The sequence below is a fragment of the Callorhinus ursinus genome, unplaced genomic scaffold, assembly GCF_003265705.2.
Source record: "Callorhinus ursinus isolate GAN/ISIS: 27379988/994484 unplaced genomic scaffold, GSC_fseal_2.0 scaffold4, whole genome shotgun sequence".
Lineage (NCBI taxonomy): Eukaryota > Metazoa > Chordata > Mammalia > Carnivora > Otariidae > Callorhinus > Callorhinus ursinus.
In genome coordinates, this window is record NW_027397066.1 from 42,436,870 (window position 1) to 42,458,874 (window position 22,005).

General features: G+C 39.3%; 1 protein-coding gene across 5 annotated transcripts in view; it reads right to left on the reverse strand.

Annotated features, from left to right (window-relative positions):
• CHIC2 (cysteine rich hydrophobic domain 2) overlaps window positions 1-22,005 on the reverse strand; it is an 85,904-nt gene that overhangs the window by 60,589 nt on the left and 3,310 nt on the right. For 3 of the 5 annotated variants that reach the window (XR_012377915.1, XM_073891686.1, XM_025887348.2), the window contains exon 1: window positions 16,367-16,499. Coding sequence is in view for 4 of the 5 variants with exons in the window: in XM_073891686.1 (XP_073747787.1) it covers window positions 16,367-16,485 (119 nt within the window). In the remaining variant the exon portion in view is untranslated. Of the gene's footprint in view, window positions 1-12,039; window positions 13,270-16,366; window positions 16,500-22,005 lie in introns of those variants that run through there. The other 2 variants (XM_073891685.1, XM_025887349.2) reach the window with 2 other exon arrangements.

Below are 22,005 nucleotides of genomic sequence, written 5' to 3' on the forward strand. Positions count from 1 at the left end.
ACCCTCTACTTAGTATACCAAAATTCCAGATTCCCAGAAGGAAAGCAGGTGTTCAGTATAAACCACATTGTTTGTTCAAACAGTTTAGGCTCAGTGAACCCTTCCTATCAATTTTGGTAATACTGGGGACCCTCCTAAAGTCTAAGTTCCCAGACACCAGCCAAGAGCCAACACTGCAAACAAGTATTTCTAAGGGCAGCAGTCTGGAGCCTGCTATATTAACTCTTTTCTCTACACCTTCCTACTCTCTAAGGACAGTTTAGACCTTGTCTTCATCCCAATTAGATTTACCTATGTCTTCAACGTATTTACCATCTTTCTCAATGGAGGCAAGCTTCCCAAAAGCTAACCATTTGCTCCTGGTTGCATCTCCTCCAGTCTCCTCTGCAATCCACTGTATTGTTCCCTCTCTTTTGGGTCCTTACACATAGCCTACTAACCTGCATAAGTCTACCCAGTCTGAGAATCTGAACCACTATTTTCTTCTCCCTTAATGTATCCACCTCTTTTCCTTTTTCATCCAGCATCCTGAAAGAGTCCTCACATTAACTATCTTTATCTCACCTTTCATTCATTATTCAAACTACTACAACCCAGACTTTCATCTACCTTTCTTTACTGATGAGACCACTCAACAGAGTAGTTGAAAACAACTCTTTTCAGCAAGTCGTCCTTCTTAGAGCAGGCTTTCTCCCAGCAAAGAGCTTGAGTATTAGAGTGGAGAATGTTTTATTTGGCACAGGATACAGCAAATAACTCCTTTGCAATGTCTTTGATTTCTGCCAGACTTTTTGTATAGTATATGTATCTCCTATGTTATTAGTTTGCAAACTTCATTTTTTTTCACGATTTATTTTATTGAGAGAGCTTTTGTTTGTTTAATTCTAGGCCAACCAAAGAAATACTGACAGATAAAGTTTTAAGAAGATCTTATTTTATTAAATGTATAAGAAAAGGCACACTTCATATTTGTTAATGTAACTGCAAAATATCATCTTAAATGGTTTTGAGGTGACATAGGTTCCTTAGTTTTGATACTACCTTAGTTCCAATTTTGGGGAGTGTTTTGTTTTGGTTTGTTTTTTAAGTTTGGCAGGAAGTAGGGTCTGTTAACAATGAAAATGAGATACCTGTTTCACCTTAATTTGACATTATATTACTTTTTTCTATTATGCTCTACAAGTTTAAAGTTTTTAAATATGGCAAAAAATAACTTCCTTTATTCTAAATCAAAGTACAATTAGCCCTGGACAGGACCGAAAAAGCCAAATTTTATCGTATAAAATGACAATTTGATATGCCTGAAAGAAGAGCAATGGGTAGGAAGGTGAACTCCCTTCAGACCTAATAATCTAACACTGTATTAATCCAAAAAGCTGCAAGTAGCACTTAATAATTTCAAAAGATATGATTCAAGGTGGGTGGAATCTTAATTCAGTTATCGACAAAGATTAATCTATAAATAAAACTAAAAAATATTTGACTGAGCCTGGGTGGCTCAGTCGTTAAGCGTCTGCCTTTGGCTCAGGTCATGATCCCAGGGTCCTGGGATCAAGCCCCACATCGGGTTCCCTGCTCTGCAGTAAGCCTGTTTCTCCCTCTCCCACCCCCCCTGCTTGTGTTCCCTCTCTTGCTGTGTCTCTTTCTGTCAAATAAATAAATAAAATCTTAAAAAAAAAAAATGTTTGGCAAGAGGTCTTACAATGGAAAATATCACACACTGTCAGTGGAACTTCTAATTATTACCACCATTCCAGAAATTAATTTGGCATTACAAATATTTAGACCTTTGTTACAGTAATTTTTCTGTCAGGAATCTAGCCAAGAAAATAATCTCTCAAATCAATCAATCAATCAATCAATCAATCTTTTAAAAAATGAAGTTTGCAAACCAGTAACATAGGAAATACATATGCTATACCATTAAGTAAAAAAGAACTGCACATATACTGGGATATCAACTGTAAAGAAAAAGAACTTACAAAATAACAGAAACTTTCAAAGTACAACTTGATAATATATAAGAGTCAAAAAAATATTCATACCTTTTGACCCAGGTACTACTGGGTCAATTCTACTTCTAGAAATGTATCAGAAGAAAACAGTTACAGTTGGCACAGATATGTTAATGAATAATCAAGTCTTCTACAGTGTTATTTTGGTAAGGGAGTATTACACATTTTATTTGCTATTTCTTAAAATAAGATCTAATTTTCAGACGTATAGTAGTTGCTAAATAAATATTTTAAAAGCATTTTATAATACACCATACCATCATCATAATCTTCTCTATATGAATCTATTATTTGGTATTAATTAGGTAATTTATCATAAATAAACAGGGAGTTTGGTTTCACTAATAGTTTTTCTAATGTATTTCAACCTTTTCTATAATTCAAGCCCATACAATCTCCAGTCCTTTTTACTTCATTTTTAATTCTTCCATGTTCCACGCATCTCCTCCTATTAATGCCTTTTATAATTCACTAATGCATTGTTATTGAGTGGAATTACGTTTTGCTCTCATGATGAATTTTACCTTTTAAATACAGAACTGCAAGAATTTCCTTCAACTTGTTTTGCTTTGTGTTTATTTTTCTTGCTTCTCAGTTACATAAATGTCCTATAATTATATTCATTATAATACATCAATTTGAAAAGACACTGTACATCTCAAAACCAAATATACTAGAGAGTAGCCTGTTACTCTGAGTGCCTGACTAGGAGCTCCCCTATACTCTGGTGAGTTAGACCACAAATGGGCTTCTTATCTAAGAATACCTAATCCCTGGGCTGGCTAGCAGCAAATGGGATGGCAAGGCCCAACAACCCCACCCAACTTCGACAACACTAACTCAATCTGATCCTTTCTTGAGGTATGTAAATAGGAGACAATAGTTGATAACACGAAACTTAAACTAAAGCCAAGATACAGTAAAGCCATTAATAAGTACAAGTAAAGAATAAGCTGAAACCAAAAGTAAGCAGACACTATGAGACAGAGAGGAAAAGCAATCTGCCAGTTCACATTGCAACAGAAAAAGCTGGAACTGAAAGTAGGTAAGTCACTGTAACAGACCACTAGAACAGGGAGCAAAGGACACATGCTGTTGAGAAAAATAACAGAATAATTTCATAACCAGACTGCACTATATCCAAAAACAATAATATCCCAGGCTCCTTGAAGCCTGGTTGTACAATGGCAAAGCTTCCTGTCTTCCTTAGTGTCCATGCACTCTTATAATAAACTTCCACTGTCCACTGAGTGGTTCTGTTCTTTGAAATCTAATAGAGCCTTATATTTCATACGTTAAGAACTCATAATGATATTGGCATATGTTCCCGATATATTAAATGAAAAATATAGAATACAAAATAAGTATGATCTCGATTTTTTAATAAAAATATTTACATATATGTAGAGAAAAATTTTAAAAGTTAATCCACCAAAATATTAATCGTGGTTAATCATAGGCAATAAGCTTATGGGTACTATTTCATTTTCTATATTTCCATGTTTTCCAAAATTCCTGTAACATATATTGCTGTTTTAAACTAAACGGGGGCTCCTGGGTGGCTCAGTCAGTTAAGTGTCCAACTCTTGGTTTCAGCTCAGGTGGTGATCTCGGGGTTGTGGGACTGAGCCCTGTGCTCACCAAAGAGGCTGCTTATCCCTCTCCCTCTGCTCCTCCCCCCACCCTCCCACCCCCACTCACTCTCGCTTGCTCTCTCTCTAAAATAAATAAATAAAATCTTCAAAAAAAATTCCTATTAAGAAAAACTTAATAAGGATGAGAAACAAATACACCAAAATATTAAATGACTTTAGTCTCTTGGTGATTATAGACAGTTTATTTTCTGCTTCACTGAGACATACTATTTCCCAGTTTTTAAACAATCTTTGTTTTTCATTATAATTAGAAAAAGGATTTTTTTTTTAAGATTTTACTTATTTATTTGAGAGAGCACAAGCGGGGTAAGGAGCAGCAAGAGAAGTAGACTAGAGCAGGGTGAGGGGCAGAGAGAGAGAGAGGTTCGAGAAGCAGACTCTCTGCTGAGCAGGGAGCCTGAGCAGGGCTGGATCCTGGGACTCCAGGATCATTACCGAGCTGAAGGCAGATGCTTAACCGACTGAGCCACCCAGGCGCTCCAAAAAATGATTTTTTTTTTTTTTTTAAAGAAAAAGGAGGGATGCCTGGGGGCTGAGTCAGTTAACCATCTTCCTTTGGCTCAGGTCATGATCTCAGGGTCCTGGGATCGAGTCCCCCCATCGGGGTCCTTGCTTGGCGGGAAGCCTGCTTCTCCCTCTGCCTGACGCTCCCCTGCTTGTGCTCTCTCTCTCTCTCTGACAAATAAATAAAATCTTAAAAAAAAAAAAAAGAAAAAGGATTAAACCTAAAGAAAAAAATAGATGATTAAAGAGGCTTTGTTTTGTTTTTAAAAATTTTATTTTTAAGGCATCTCTACACCCAACATGGGGCTTGAACTCACAACCCCAAGATTAAGAGTCACGTGCTCCACTGACCAGGCCAGCCAGGCGCCCCAAAGGGCTTTTGTCTTTAAATCAGACTAAGGAAATACATGTGCAACTGACATGCCTAGATTTCAAAATAATTCTACTTTTAAAGTATATTGTAGAGTATATTCTTTAGGATTTTTAAAGTTTAAATATATAATAAGTATATTGTAAAGAATTTAGAAATTAAAGAGAAAGAAATAATTTCTAATTCACAACAGAATCTCAGAATCTGAGAGCTGGAAAAAAACAGTTATTATTTAGTCCAAACATTTCATTTTAAGATGAAAAAATTAAGAGAAGTAATAATATATAGGATCTAGTCTAGAGCCTTACTTTCCTGAACCCAAGCCTGGGGCAATTTCTACTACAGGACAATGCCTCTATAGTAACTCTCTCTGTAAGCATAAGAAAATGTTTATTTCCTTGAACTAGAAACTTCTAGACTGAGAAAATATTTAAGAATTGGAGGGGGAGGGGCGCCTGGGTGGCTCAGTCAGGTTAAGCATCTGCCTTCGGCTCAGGTCATGATCCCAGGGTCCTGGGATCGAGCCCCACATCGGGCTCCCTGCTCAGCGGAGAGCCTGCTTCTCCCTCTCCCTCTGCCTGCCTCTCTGCCTACCTGTACTCTATCTCTCTGTCAAATAAATAAATAAAATCTTTAAAAAAAAAAAAAGAATTGGAGGGGGAAAAAAGTTCTTTTTCCATCAAACAAATTACAAAATTAAAACTAGTACAAAATAAATGTTAACATTCTCATATGGATCCAGAAAAATGTTTTTCAGCTTTTCACATCTGTACCTAAAATCCAAAATATATAGGATTTATAAATGTTTGTGTTGTTGAATAATATAGAGAATGCATAAGTTTGTTGATTTGGTTCAATAAAATAAAAGAAGCAATTAAGCAAACAGACTCTGGAGCCAGCCAGACTGCCTGGACTGAAATCTTGACACTGCCATTTACTAGATGTGTCACTTTGAGCAAGCTAAGTTACCTTTTCTGAGCCTCAGGTTCCTTATTCATACACCGGGGACAATAATACTGCCTAACTCATTAAATAATATAATAAAGCACCAACAGTGGATGGCATAAACGCTGTATGTTGTAACTGCTTTTATTATTATAAAACAACATAAATGTCTGTGTTTTTATTATGGTTATCATTCTTCTAGTAAAGTGGGCACTATCATTTAATAGCCACTATGGATAACTTGACAAATTAGACAACGCCCAAATATCAATGACTTCACAAATACCCCCTTCAACCAGCTTACCAAATAGAATAGCCAATGATCAAATCGGCTAATGTTAACTGTGAAAGATTTTCCAACTTTTTGCCAACCTCTTCAAGATCAGGGAATAGTATAAAGGAAACAGGGTACCCACGGAGGTGCTACATTTAGGAAAGCCAGGCACAACTAAAGAGTTACAAACTCTACAAGCTAACATGGGCAAGCATCAGGCCAGAAATCCAGGCAGGTGAGACAAAGGCTGAAAATGGAAGAACAATACAATGGAGAGACACATGCCCAAGTTCTAATCCTGATTCAGAAAGCAACTAGGTGTATTGTCTTAGGAAAACAAATCTCCCTTCTGACTTTATTTGCTTCAGGTAAGACAAACTGCCTCTCAGGGTCATATATAGCCCAAAGGTCAAATGGTATACCAAAGTTTTTAAATTTAAATTAAAAAAAAATTAGCAAGGCTTTCTGAATTCACTATTTACAGGTGGGACAGCTGCTGTAAAATAGGAAGAAAGTTTAAAGCTTTATTCTTGTCAAAAAGTCTTCGTTTTTCTCCTTTTAAGAGAAGGTTGTCAAAAGTTTGTCCTCTTTTTCAAGTATGCCTCATCTCAACTTTCTGAGAAAGCAATTATAAAAAAGACTTAGAGTAAGGGGGAAATGAATGAGTTTTAATTTTCAATGGGAGGGTCATTAAGAAGACAACTGTGAAAAGAAAAAAGAAAATAAGTGTGAAAGATTTGAAGGCGAATGAACTGGCCATTTGGGTATCTAGAGGGAATACACCAGAAAGTGGAATCGAATCGACCAGTGTGAAAGCCCTAAGCCAGGAGCGTGCCTAGAGAATAGAAAGGAGAACAGTATTGACTAGAGTGGGGTAAACAAATCAAAGAATAGTAGAGGGGAGCCTGGGTGGCTCAGTCAGTTGAGCATCTGACTTGATTTCCACTCAGGTTATGATCTCAGGGGGTCCTGGGATCCAGTCCCACCTCAGGCTCCCCGCTCAGTGTGGAGCCTGCTTGAATTTCTCTCTCTCAATCTCCTTCTGCCCCTCCCTTCCCCTGCTCTCTCTCTCACACACTCTCTCTCTAAAATAAATAAAATTGTTTAAGAGAAAAAAAGAAAGAATAGTAGAAAAGAAGTCAGAAAAGTAACAATGGGTCAGATCACATAGGGTCGTGTAGGCCACTAAAAGGGACCTGAACTCCGAGGATGGGCAGCTTTGGGGAGGCTTGATACAAAAAAGAGACAGGATCTGATTTATGTTTTAAAAGGATCACTATGGGAGATGTACTAAGAAGTACTGTAAAGGTTGAGAGGCAAAGGAAGAAGGGAAAAGGAAAATTAAGTGTATAGCAGAAGAGAGATGATGACAACTCACACCAGTAATGGAGATGATAAAAAGTGGCCAAATCTTGGATACATTTTAAAACAGAACCAATGGATGATTTTTTTTTTAAGATTTTATTTATTTATTTGTCAGAGAGAGAGAGAGTGCACAAGCAGGGGGAGTGGCAGGCAGAGAGAGAAGCAGGCTTCCTGCTGGGCAAGGAGCCTGACACGGGACTCGATCCCAGGGCCCTGGGATCATGACCTGAGCTGAAGGCAGACACTTGACCAACTGAGTCACCCAGGTGTCCCCAATGGATGATTTCTTGACACCCCGGATGCAGTGAAAGAGAGAGACCTTAAGGACGTGTCAAAGATGTTTTTAGTCTAAGCAAATAGGATGCCAGATCAGCCATTACCTGAGAATAAAAAGGCTGCAGTTGAAACTGATTTGGGGAAAAGATTATGAAATCAGTTTTGAATATTTTGGATCCTGAGACACTCAACCTGTACAAATCTAGACTCACAGGATTTTATCTTCCTATAGATGTGACAAGACCTATAAACATGAACTAGATATTTCAGATTCAAACTGAAAACATCAGCTCTGCCGAAGACAAGTGAAGATAGCACTTATTTCCTAATGTTGAACTCTGAGCTCAATGGAATCAGCTTTTTCACTATTTGGGGGGATGAAGTCAACTATAGAAGAAATCAATAGATATTAATTCATAAAAGCCATGCTTTAAATTCATCTGGCTGCCTCAATATACATCTGAATATTGATGTGGCTCAAGGAAGAAGGGCTAGAACTGAAAGTGTACTGTGTTTACCCAGAAGATACAGAACCCCTGGAGTTGGAGACATATATATGAATCTCAGAACACGTCTAAAAATTTTACCTGTGTGACCAAATTCTGAATATATGGGTTCATCCAGCTCTGTGAAAATATAATCTTATTAATAAACTAATGAAATCAAAGATTTAATTACTTAAATCATTTATTAATTCACTCTATCATAAGCCTCATCACTATATAATTCTATAATATTCTAGCATTAGAATTTTACTCAATTATTAAGATTACATCTTCAACTATTTACAGATGATTATGTATGTTGTTAAACAATGGAAGTTATGTAAATCTATCCTGATTAAACTTCATGGTAGTAACCTCTGATGATATACAAATTCAACTAATCTAACTCTATCTAATTTATACATACGTTAGAATATTCTTCACACTTACAAAAATCTTATGAGCAACACAATAATGATAAATTATGTTCATTTAAGAAATAATACACGGTTGAACTGGATTATAATATAAACTACCAAAAATATCAGTTTCAAGTGACATTTACAATAATTTAGAAAGGGTAGAAAAAGAAGGCTGGGTACACAGGAATTCCTTTACTAGACTAACCAAGGACTCCACTATAACTACAACACAAGATCAAAGAGAATTAAAAAAGGAGCTCTTGCAGGAAGCATACACACATACACAATCAAAAAAAAAAAATCAAAAAACAAAAAAACAAACCAAAGGTAGGTTACCCCAAAGTCCAACCAACTCTAACCTAAATAAGTTTAGGTCTACTTAGATGATAAGATCCTACATAGATGGCAGAATGGAGAAGAGCTTAAGGAGAAAAATCATTTGTCTAGGCCTTTGCGAGAAAATTTCAGCCCTTGTGTATTCAATTTAGTTTTCAGTGGAAAGACTTAAAAAGCACAGTCCTTTCCTCAAATCTAATAAACAGATCATTGTCAAACACCACACATCTTGTATCTAAAGGGTAAGACTTTACAAAGTTCCTCACTTCAAAATCTCTGACCTTGTGGGAAAGCCCCTTTCTCCTTCCGGCACACGCTGTTCCCTTGCGTGCTAACTGCCCTGTGGTAGCAGAACAGGAAATGCAGGTATGTCATCAAGACAGTCCCAGACAACAGTAAGGGCAGCCGCAGTTCTCTCACCTGACTCCGTACAAAGCCAAAGCAAAAACTATAAAACAAAACATGAGATGGGAATGAGAATGAGATGGAAATGGGGAAAGAGACGGCACATGCAGCCACTGCTGGCTTTCTAGACCTCGTGAAATTTGATGACTTAGAGACAGAACTCAAAACATCTCTTTTATCTAAAGACCATCACCATGATCTTGTCTCATCTAGACCATTCAATAGCTTCCTAACTACTCTCCCCAGTTTCACTCTGATTCCTCTACAATCCTTTCCTGCCCCCACTGAGCTCACCATCCTCATGTCAAGGCACCCTCCCCTTTACTCACTATATTCCAGCCACAGCATATAAGTAGCCTTTCAGTTTCTCAGGCCAGCCAGATTTAATTTCGCTGTTCTCCACACCCGGGATGCTCTTCACAGAACCCTTTCATCGTTCCTAAATGTTACTCCTCAGAGAGCTTCTCCCTAATCACATTATTTTCAGTCACAGCACTCTACTGGGCTCCCTCGAAGCAATTTGCTCAAACATAATCTGTCTCTTAACTATAAGCTCTGTGAGGACAGGGTAACTAGGTTTGTTTTATTCATAACTATGTACCTAGTGTCTCAAATAATACCTACCATAAAATTTAATAAACACTTGTTATATTACTTACTAGGAAACCTCAATTAAGACAGCTGATAAGGAAGGATTAAGCAAAAAAATTCTCTCAGAAAACAAGTATCCTAAAATCCAAGTATTAAAATTCAAGCATCTAAATCCAGCACTCAGTTCTGATAATGTTGCTTGTCTCATTCCCAACCTACAGTTCATCCATTAGACAGAAAAAGGTAAAACAGAAAGGAAAAGCCCACACATGGGAATTTAAAAGGAAGTGCCAATTAGAGAAGATCGTCAAACCCCAAAATACCTCAATGACCCCTAAGAATATCACTGGATACCAACCTGATAGTATCTGCTTTTGATTAAATGTTTCAACTCAATCGAATAATTCTGATTTATGCTCAGGGTCTTGTTTAAAAGCAGGAAAGCAAACGTTAACTTTCAGATGGATTTCCAAGAAAATGGTAAAGATTAGCCAAAAAATGTGCCTGAAGGGATAAACACCAAAATAGGTAATAAGTAATAATTTGCTTAATGTCTACTGTGGGTCCATGACATTAAATTATTTTTGACTCCCACACCTAATCTCTGAGGTAGACATTATCCCTTTTGCAGATGAGAAAACTAAAGCTCAGAAAGGTTAATGGTTACAGTTAGGTTACAGTTAGGAAATATCTGAGAATTAAAACTAATCTGCTTAACAGCAAAGACCATACTCTTTCCACATACCATCAACTGCTTCTAAATGTGTCTAATATGATATGAGAATCGCCTAAGCTCTTATTAAAAATAAAAATTCCTAAACTCTTCTTAAAGATTCTGACTGGGGATGTCAGAGCTAAGAAGCTAAAATGTGTATCTTTTAAAATGCTCTTAGTGATTCTGATAATTGGGCAAGTTTAAGAAATCTTGCATTGGGATTTAAGCTAGACTACCTGAACACTAAAAGTCTGCTTTAAGATCTGATCTTAAAAATGGATTCTGAAACAAATTATGAAAAGTCACAAAAAATCTTACACAGAAGATAACAAAGGACACTAAAAACTATCTGTTGCTACATGTTATACTTAAAGTCTAATTTTACTGAGAATAAAATCTTAAGTAGCTTTATAGATTAGAAAGCAAAACCAGACACAGATACTATAGAGACATAAAAGATCCCCTCTGAGTACAGTTGGTCCAATATCCTGAGACTTTAACCTATCAGGAATATAAACTCAAGTTTGAGTTCAAGAGCGGCTCTCAAAGTAAAAATGCTATTCTTTAAAGAAATACTATTATTCAGAGTAATGTTATTTAGAATCATAGTATTTGAGAAATTACCATCATGAATAATTTCATATAACTTATTTTTCACCATTTAGTCCCTATATTCCACTTAGCTAGTCACATAAAATTTTAAGCACTAGTCAATTTTACATCTGTTAACAGGCAGAAATCCAACACTGAACTGTTTGGACTGAAACACCATGTAAATTTCAAACTCAAATACAGTAAAATTTTGGAAACTTCAGTTTACTACCACATTCCTCATTTCTTCAAGAAAGTTTACCCACTGAGAAGTTTTAGTAGTTGGTCCAATTAGTTAGCATTTTTTTTCTTTGTATTCTCAAAAGATATGTTCAACAATGCTTTATTCTAAATCAAACTAATTTCCTTTCAAACGATAAGGAATAAGAAAAATCTCTGGGGGAAAAAATGTCTTAATTTTATAATCTCCCCATAATTATCTAATTTTGTTTAAAAAAAAGAGAAGCCGTTTATCTTCTATTATTTTATAAGAGTTCTATTGTAAAATATTGTTTACCTCAGTAGGAGGTTCAGGAAGGGAGGAAAACAGTTACTCCTTTGGCAACTCTGACAAGATCCAAAGATGTATGCAATTACCTCATTTATTTAGAGAACATTTTAGGACTTATAATATTCCAGACACTGTATTAAATAGTGCAGAAAAAAGGCCAGTAAATATAATTCCTGCCCTCAAAAAACTTTGCAGCTTTATGGAGAAACATCAAAATAAGGTCTTCAAAAATCTCAAAACAAAAACTTTAATCTTTAAAAATGGAATATGCCTTATATATCATGCTGGGTGGGGAAAGGAGGTGAAAACAGTAAAGTTAAAAAAACTGTTTAATCAAAATGATTCTGTTATTTCGGCAAATCATGTTCAGATCTCCTGTTGCCAAGTACAGCATCTGATAGCAGTCTTAAAATACTGATACATTTCAAGATAGACCATTTTTTATTAAATCTACCATTTGAAAGGTCAAGGTGTTCTTGTGATATCTCCTATGCAAAGATCTTATTGTGCCCCAAAGTAGTTTCCAAGTTTTTTCATTTTAAGCCACATTTCTAAATCTTTCAATTTTCCACAGCATACCTGAGATGAAGACAAGCAAAGAGAGTGAGTTCCACAGCCATTGGTAAAAACTGGTGCTGAAGGATGAGGAATTATTTGTGGAGATGGTAGGAAGATTATACCTCAGAAGAGAGTACATGAAGATACAATAATTTAGTGAAATTAAAAGAGAATAACATTATTAGAAACAAACCTTAGCAAAATAACTTGGCTCTATGACAGGGCTTAAGTTAGAAGTCAAAGATTATGCCCTAGGAAAGCCCCAAGTGTGATTGTGATATAGAAGGGCACGAAGTGATACAGAAGTAAATAATGTCAGTTATAGTGATAGATCAGCTAGGGAATACTGGCCTAAAAACCAGATTTAAATTCGAATTTTTAGGTCAACATCCTTTAGCACTATCATCATCATGAAAAATCTGTCTTCAACAATGATCACTATATGTTGCAAAATTTACTGAGAGGTAAAAAAACTTCATAATTTTAAAATATTAACCAACCTGGCCTACACCACCTAATAAGTTAATCACTTTTCCCCTCATCTTCATTACATACATAATGAGAAGACACTCTCTCCCTTCCCCACCTCTCTCTCTCTCTCTCTCTCACACACACACACACAAACTTAATTGAAGTGTGAACTCAAGTCTTTTAAATTACACGTATATAAATATTAAGGAACTTATTTCCCTCTTCCTTCAAGTACCACTTTCCTCAAAATATGCTTCTGTATATCTCCCTATTGGAATTGCCACGTTGTTCCATACTGCTACATGCAAATCTAACAATGAAGAAAATTATTAAAATCATCCAGAAGGACGTCAAAAAAGAATACTGATCATGATGGAAGTACAAAGTGTAAGTCTGATTTGCACTCAATATAAAAATATTTGCAAGGCGCCTGGGTAGCTCAGTCGGTTAAGGGTCCAACTCTAGATCTCAGGGTCATAGATTCACACCCCATGTTAGGCTCCACGCTTGGCGTGAGCCTACTTTAAAAAATAAGTAACTAAAATGAGTATATCTGTATTACAAACCACATTAAAGCAGACTTTGTTTAGACAAATTATTATTTCATATCCTTATATCCCCAAAATCTGATAATGCCCCCAAACTGACCTTCTTGTGTAGAAAATGTAAAGTAACTTACTTTCTCACATCACCATAATGACATATCAAATCATGTCATATGAGAGTACAGTGATTTCTAAAGTAAGAGTAATAATATAATATAATACATTGAAGTAGGGAGGGAAAAAAGAGCAAAAATATTCAACTATAAAGTATAAAGGTCTACTCAAAGAGCAAAAATATTCAACTATAAAGTATAAAGGTCTACTCAAAATATTCAACTATAAAGTATAAAGGTCTACTCAAAAATATTCAACTATAAAGTATAAAGGTATAAAGGTCTATTCAACTATAAAGTTGAATAAAGGTCTATTCAACTATAAAGTATAAAGGTCTACTTCACAGAAATCTATGAAAAACATAAATGGATGAATCTATTATCTTTTCAGATTGATCTGGTTTACAAATGATTCAGTTTGCAATATCATTTACTTCCAAACCAGTAAGGGAAGACTCCTCTAAAGAGTTCCTTAGTTTTAAACAGGTGGGGTGGGAGCAGTGGCAGTTTTACCATAAATGTTTTACTAGTTCTTCCCATTTATATTTAGAGGTAAGAAAAACAGAACATACTCAACAGTTAAAGTAACCCATAAGCACCAATTTCAAAAACCTTTACAGGCACTAACTGGGCTACCAATTGGCATAGCATGCCTGTGAATTATGCATGACAGAGTCATGTTAAAAAAAGTTTCATAATTACTCTACTTATTATGTCACCACAAAACAGGTTTAGGTTTTCAATAAAGATTCTTACTAATTTTCATCAAAGTACTTCACATAGCAATTTAAATATATAAATTGTTTAGAAATGGAAAAATAGGACTAAAGTCAATCACTGTTAGGTCTGAAAATGGCAGTTCTGATTTCTTAGTACTGCGCTTTATGCTTATGTTTCTCAAAGTGGAGCACTGTTAAAGTGTGGAGCATAATTAATGAAGGTTAATATTTATTGAGCACAGTATCACATAATGTGATGAATTCTTGGCATATATTGTCTAATTTCATCCTTAATAATCTTAGAAGTTAAGAACTATAATGATCCCTGTCTTAACTGAAGAGGCATAAATAATCTACCCAAGTGGCAGAGGGTAGATTTGAACCCAGAGCCTAGAACCAAGGTAATGGGGAAGAGAGGTAAAGTGATTGAGAGAGATCACAGAATTAACTCCCAATGTAGACAGGCATACTGCTTACTGACGGCACATAATTCCTCCTCATACTCTGGAATAGTGGTTTTCATCCCTGGCTACACATTAAAGTCACTTGCTTAAAAAAAAAAAAATCCTTGCCTGGGGCCCTCACTCAGATACCTGGCGTTCAACTGACCTGGCCTGGGGAGAAGGCACCATCTTTTGTTTGTTTTTTTTTTTTTAATCTCTCCGGGTAATTCTAAAGGGCAGTAAGACTGAAAACCACTAATAATTCTTCCCCACCCTGTAAACCTCTCTAAGTACCCAACTACAATCAAATTTACTAATCACCTATTTGGTTCTGAGCACTTCATCTATTCTATATTCTATTTACCCAACAAAGTGCTTATTTTTTTTTTCTTAAACAGAAGAAACATTACAACTATACTAGCATCTTTTTAAATAACAAAACTTTGCCAGTTTTTCTTTGACAAGAGGAAAGTAAGAGGAAAGCCAGCGAGACAGCATGAAAGAGATTGAAAAATCCCTTCTTTAAGCATCCATATACTCCTCAGGTTTAAAACAAGGTAAAAAGGTCCTAAGAGTGAAACTAAAAAATTACATGGCAGGCTATGAGACTAAAAAAGTTCTGTGATATATGTTAAAGAGAGATTTAATATCTATGCTATCTCTTAATTCTGCTGGAGATGACAGTTAAAACACTAAGTAACTGCTATTGTGGTGATAAATCCCACTGTCTTCCCATGGCGCTGTGACAGTGATTATGCAGTGTTTTTACCCTATAAGTCACCTGAACATAAACGAACAGGTGCTAAAGAAATCAAAGCATTACATAAGCATACCCAAACAACAATATGGCTGGTCATAACACGTAGTGAGAAATGCAAGGATTTTGCTGACAATCTCATAGGAGAAGTCTTACCATTTCTCTAAAAGTTATTCACTGCACATCCCACTCACCCTACATCAAAAGTATAATGGAAACTGTTCCAGACAGTCTCAGACTTGCTGGCCCTTTTATTTTACTAAAAAGGTGAAGTGTGGAGATACCTGGCAAGCATGGAAGTTTGATTTAGGATTTGAACAGATCTAAAATGAATAATATAAATACTCCAAGTTGTACAAAGCTCTGGACTTCTCAGAGAAACATTACAAAACTTCCTGCTTCCGGACAGCTCATTATTTGGTTCAAGTCTTCACATTCCTTTATTAGTCATGACTCTTTACAAAGCTCTCATTCCTCATTGTCTGAATATCGGACTTTTAAATGTTGCAAATCAGATTTACAGGAACCCTTATCAAATGAAGAAACCATCCCAGAGTTCATGTCCAGAGGAGACTTAGATTACATAGAGCCCTCAGTAATCTGAGCAGTGTGTCCATCACGTAGATTTCTTTTTTAAAAAATTCGTAAACATACATTGTTCCGCATATCTCAAATGTAGCTTCATCTATACATTTTTATCATATACAATTACAGGAACCTCCATTACTTTCGCAGAAATTGACTCTGCAAGAAACTGGGAAGACCTCTGAGTGTGTGTGAAAGGCACAGGCACGACAGAGAACCACTCAATGCTAAATGTCACTGGGGTCTCATATGGCCCAGGTCTGGCCACAGAGCCATATGTCAATAGGCTCAAAGGCACAGACGAGGAGAGAGAATCACAGGGTAACTGGGTAAGAAAACAAGGGGGAGGCACCTCATAAATATGTGTACTTCCACCCCGAAGCTGAAGGGGTGGCCCAAAGGGCAGACCCTAAAGAAAAACCTTCCCTCCTGGGATCCGTCACGTCGCCCAGGCCTAAAGGGCCGGCTAAAGAGGGTATGGGGTTGGGGGGAGTTCGGGGGAGGAAGGGCAGTGTGTCTGTCCCCACTTCAGAGACCGAAACAAATTAAAGCAAGTTCTCACTTCCTGGTCGCCTACTCTTCCCGAAGGCCTCGACACAAGACGGACACCGAGGATAGAGGGCTCCCCAGGAGTACGGGGGGAGGGGGAAGGGAAGGGGGGCCCACCCCAGCCCTGCACCTTCCCGTCCTCGCCCTCCCCTCCTCCGGGCCTTACACGGTGACGTGACCGGAGCCGCGGACCACCACGGGGTCCGGTGAGTACTTGAGCAGCTGCTCCTCCAGGGCCCGCTCTTCGTCCTCCTCCTCCTCATAGATCTCGTCGAAATCCGCCATCCTGAGCCTCCAAGGCCCCCTGCCCAAGGGGGCCTGACTCCAGGGGCTGGAGCCGGGATAAGGGCTGGCGAGGAGGCGGAGGCTGAGGTTGAGGGGAGTCGCTGCCGCGGGCTCAGAGGCCGCGGAGATCGATCTGGCTGCCTCGGCTCGGGCTACAGAGGAGATGGGGTCCCGGCCGTCGCCGCCGCCGCCATTATCATCAGCAATAACAACAACACAATGTCAACATCCGCCCAAGGGCCGACACCTCCACCGCCGCCGCCGCCGCCGTCGCCGCCGCAGCAGCAACTCAGGCAACCACAGCAACAGCCAGAGCCACCCGCAGCGGGAGCAGCCGGCTACGACATCGCGAGACTTCCCGGGAGGAGTGCGGGCGGGTGCGTGGGCGCCGGTGTGCGCAGGCTGGCGGGCGGGAGCGCGCACGTGAGGCCTCGCGCGCTCACAGGGCGCCTAGCTTCCTTCCTCCGGCCCCCTACCCCAGCCGCCGCCGACGCCTTGGGAGCGCGCTCCCGCCGGCGAGGTCCCGCCCTCTACGAAGTGGGTTGCGGTCCCGCGAGGGATGTCTCTGAGGCCCCGAGGCGTTGACCCTGACTCAGAGAATGGAGCTCGGCGTGTCCAGTGGAGCACTTAGTCACCCAAAGTAATCTCGAATCAAAACAACTAAAAATAAAAACACTGGTTGGAATAGAGAATTTATAGTGCGTGTCGGCCTGTTTATCTAATAATTGAATCTCGCTTTTTGTCAGTTTTTTTAGTCTTGATAAGAACCAGAGTCTGTACTTTCCTAATTTAGGGAGCCCAACAGAAACACTGCAAATATTTTTGCCCACTTTAATACAGGAATTTTCAAAACATGTCCAAATTCAAGCCTTGTGTCTTATCATCCCCTTAAATATAGTCCAGTATATGAAGCCAATGATGCTATTTTTTTTTTAATAAGAAAGCCCACTGTAGTCATGCCCTGAAGCAAAACTGACATTCTCTGGATTCCAGAGATGCAGTTTCCTGCCCCAACTCCCTCATCAACCATAACCTGTTTTCTTCAGTTAGGACTTCAGGGAATCCCTTTTCCTTCCTTACAGCTCCTCCCACCAAAGGGAAGAGTGGAGAAGGGAGGGGAGGGGAGGGGAGAGGAGGGGAGGGGAGGAAGAGAATAATGGGTTCTACTTACCTACCTAGACAACTAGTAAAGGCCCGAGGGTCACTTTGAGTACTTAGTTTCATAGTCAAGAAACTGTCCAGACATACAAAAAGTTCAGGGGCAGGAGTGAGCTCCAGAGAGTCCTGGATAATGATTATACACCGTGGAGGCAGGAGAATATAGCCACACTGGATCCAGTGCTGGTCAGACTATTCTCCAAGTACAATGTTCACATTCTGACATTTCCCTTTAGATGGGTCACTGTTGAACTTGAGAAAATGCAAACGAGAACAATAAAGTCAGCAAGAAATACCATTTTCTTACTGGAAATGGTTGAAGGAAATGAGTGTAGCTAGCCAAGAAAAGATAAAGGAAAAACACAGTAGTTGTATCAGACTTGCTGTATATCTCCCCAGGGGACATTTATCCATTCAACAAATATTTACTGAGCTCTAACTATGTGTCAGGCACTGTGTGTGTGTGTGTGTGTGTGTGTGTGTGTGTGTATGAGATACAGTCCCTCTAATCTAGTAGCTTATTTATCACTAAAGTAAGCAATTATAATTCTGTCAAGTGCTCCCAGAGGAGTTTACAGAGGGTACTAATGAAGCACACAGAAGGCAGCTTAGTTTGGAGCTTAGCAATGGGGTCTGAAGCGTGACTGCCTGCCTTTGAATCTCAACTCTGCCACTTACTATGTGACCCTGAATAGGTCCTTACCCTCTCTGGTCCTCATGTGTAAAATGAGGATAAAAGTACCTACCCCCACTGGTCTGCTCTGCAGATATATGAAATGCTCAGAAGAGGGCCCGGCGCACAGAAACTATAGGGCAGCAATAAGGGATGTCTAAGGCCCCATCTCACTAATCAGCTCTATGAGGATGAGCACAGTTGTTTGCATTATGTAATGCTTTACAGTTTATAAAGCACATACATAACAAATCATTTAATAATCCCCAAGAACCCAATGAGGTAACTAAGGAGGATGTAATTTCTTCCTTCACTTCAGAGATGCTATGTGACTTTCTCATGGCCAAATGGCTATTTAATAGTCAAACTCAGGGCTTCAACTTCAATGCACTGGTAAGCCAAGCTCCTGAATTTCCTTCTTGGCAGGAACCAAGAGGCAGGTGGCTGTACTCTGTTGAAGGAGTGGCTGCAAATGGGGGGGGGGGGTGAGAAAAGGGGACGAGAGGAAGGAAGGTCAGTATGTTCCAGGCCTGGCCCACACCCAGCGTACCGTAACTGAGAATTCACCTTTCTGTGGAAATAGTGGCCAAGATAAGGGCCTGGTGCCCCAATGTATCTAAACCATCACATAGCTGACAACTTCCCAAAGGCAGAGGAAGTCACCCACAGCTCCTTCCATCTCAGCAGTTTCCCAAGTTCCTGCTTCAGAAAAGGAGCCCAATCAAGGTTCTCTGAATTGAGACATATTGTTACTAGTACTAGCTCCGGAACATCATGAGTTAATTAGGCTTCTGCGGCGGTGAGAATGTCACCCTTTATCTTAACACTGGTTCTGTGTGGGAGAAATGTTATTCTAAGATCTATTCAACAGGGAGGTTTTTGTGTCTCCTGCCTCAGTGTAAGGTGGGGGCTGTCTTATTTTTGTTCTTCCTATTTTGCTCTTCTTTTTCCTGCTCTGAAAAACCTGTCAGAGCTAGCAAAATGGTGTGGGACTTGGGAATGAGGCAGAGAAGATGAGAGAATTTGAGTTGAATATTTATTTCCCTGATGGTGGTTGACATCATAATCCCAAATTCCACTCCCAACCCTCCAGGGTCCAGTTTCCTGTCAAACTCCTGCCTGAGTCTCTTCCTGGGGGCAAACTCCCCTTTCTCAGTATATTTTCCCTCAGTATCCAGGTGTTCCCCTGCTCTGTACTGTATAGATGCCTCTCCGTTTGCGATCCCCTTTACATTCCTGCTTCACACACTTACCACATTTCCCTTCAGACTAAATGGCTCAAAACCAAACAAGATAATGCCTCATGAGGCAACAGATCTTCAGTTGATTTTAAGGCAGATATTCCTAGATTTGAAACTTCCACGTTCTGTCACTACCTAGCTAAGTGGCTGTGGGCACATTCAACTTTCTAAGCCTCCTTTTCTTCATCCTGAAACAGAATCTATGTCGTGAAATTATCAAAGACCAAATGAGGTAATGCTATGGACTGAATTGTGTCCCGCAACAAATTTATGTGTGGAAATACTAACCCCCATTGTGATGATAGTATTAGGAGGTAGGGCCTTTGGAGGTAATCAGGTTTGGATGAGGTCATGAGGGTAGGTCATCAGGATGGGATTAGTGCTTTATGAAGAGACCAAAGACCAAAGAGCTTGCTCTCCCCACCACTCTCCACTTGGTGTGAGGATACAGAGAAAAGACTGCCACCTGCAAGACAGGAAGCTATCTCTCACCAGGAGCCAAATAAGCCAGGCTTTTGATCTTGGACTTCCAGTCTCCAGAGCGGTGAGAAATCAACTGCTGTTGTTCAAGCCACCCACTGTATGGTATTTTGTCATGACAGCCCAAGCTGACTCTGACAGCATGTAAACCCTCACTTTTTCACTCATTCCTTCATTAAGTATATATGCACTGAATTACTCCCATGTGCCATATTCTGTGCCAGGAACTAGGGTTCAGCAATAAGATATTAAACAAAACACAATCCCTGCCTTCATGTAGCATAAAGTCCATTGTGGAGGGCTGACCAGTAATTACAAAAAGGATTAACTATTAGAATTGTAGTCAGTCCTGTGGAGAAGTACAGGGGACCATGAGAATAGTTAATGGTCTTAACCTCACTCTGAGAAATCAGGAACTCTTCTCTAGAGAAATGACATTTAAGATGATGAGTCAAGCAAAAGTATGAGGATAGGGAAATAGAAGGGAAGAGAAAGCTCCAGGCAGTGGGACCAGCATGTTTGTAGCAACAGTCTGAGCCACTATAAGAGACTACCATAGACTTATAAACAACAGAAATTTATTTCTGCACCCTCATGATCTAATCATCAACCGAAGTCCCCACCTCACGATACCATCACATTGAGAGTTAAGATTTCAACCTATAAATTTTGGGGAAACACAAACATTCAGTCTATAGCAATGTTTAAAGACTCTAAGGCAGAAAAGAGAATGACCTAAATCAGGTACAAACTAAAGCCAGTGTGGTTGGACCGTAGTAAAGAAGGCAGAGCCAAACTGAGATGGGGTCAAGGAGGTTGATAGAAACTTGAAGGCCTTGGTAAGGAGTCTGAAGTTCATCCTGAAAGTAAAGGAGATACACTGAGGATGTGAAGCCAGGCAGTGGGTCTAAGAAAGCCAGTGTATTTTCAAATTCCCAAATGGGAGACTAGTAGTCCAACCTACCCAGAATGCATCCCCTACTTCTCTTGAAAACAGCACATCCCCAAGATGATTTGTGGTAAATCATACCTCCCCCACTCTTGGTACACGTGACTGGGTTAAGCCAACCATATCCCCAATTACAAGAGTGAGCTCATGGCCTAAAGCTAGCAAATCAGAGAGCATGGGATAACCTTGGGGCACAGTGATTGGTTTGAATGGACACATGATTCAGATAGAGCCATAGAGATTCAGTACCAAGACTTTTAATAGAACTATGGGGAAGGGGGAAAATCTCTTTTTCTATGAATCTGTTAGGAGCTATGTTGTTCTTGCAATGGTAGAAAATGCTTGGGAATGATGCCAACCCTGAGGAAAGCAGGGCCAAGGGATGAAGCAAACATGACTTTGTCTTGATGATCATGTTTGAGTCCCCTGAGTTCAGCCACACCTAAAGATCTGGGTTTGTAGGAGAGGATAATGGATTCAGTGTGCAGAATGCGAGACACCTAAATGAGATGCCCAGTAGAACATAGATAAATATATTAGAAAGATAGATGGAGAGATGTGTGCATGCATGAATGGATAGACAGATAATACAGAGAGCGGAAATGGGAGAAAAGGGGAGGAGGAGACTCAAATCAGAAGTCTTGGCAGGAAATAAATACATTGGGATCCATCAGCCAATAGATGGTAAAAGTAAGCATAGCAATGACCGAGATAGCAGGGCACCTGCGTGGCTCAGTCAGTTGAGCAACTGACTCTTGGTTTTGGCTCAGGTCCTGATCTCATGAGTCATGGGATCGAGCCCCCAGGCTGGGCTCAGTATTGATTGGAGACTCTGCTTGAGATTCTCTCCTCTCCCTCTGCCCCTCCCCCACCTCTCTCTCTCTCTTTCTCTCAAATAAATAAAATCTTAAGAGAAAGAAAGAAAGAAAGAAAAAGAGAGAGAAAGAGAGAAAGAAAGGAAGGAAGGAAGGAAGGAAGGAAGGAAGGAAGGAAGGAAGGAAGGAAGGAAGGAAGGAAGG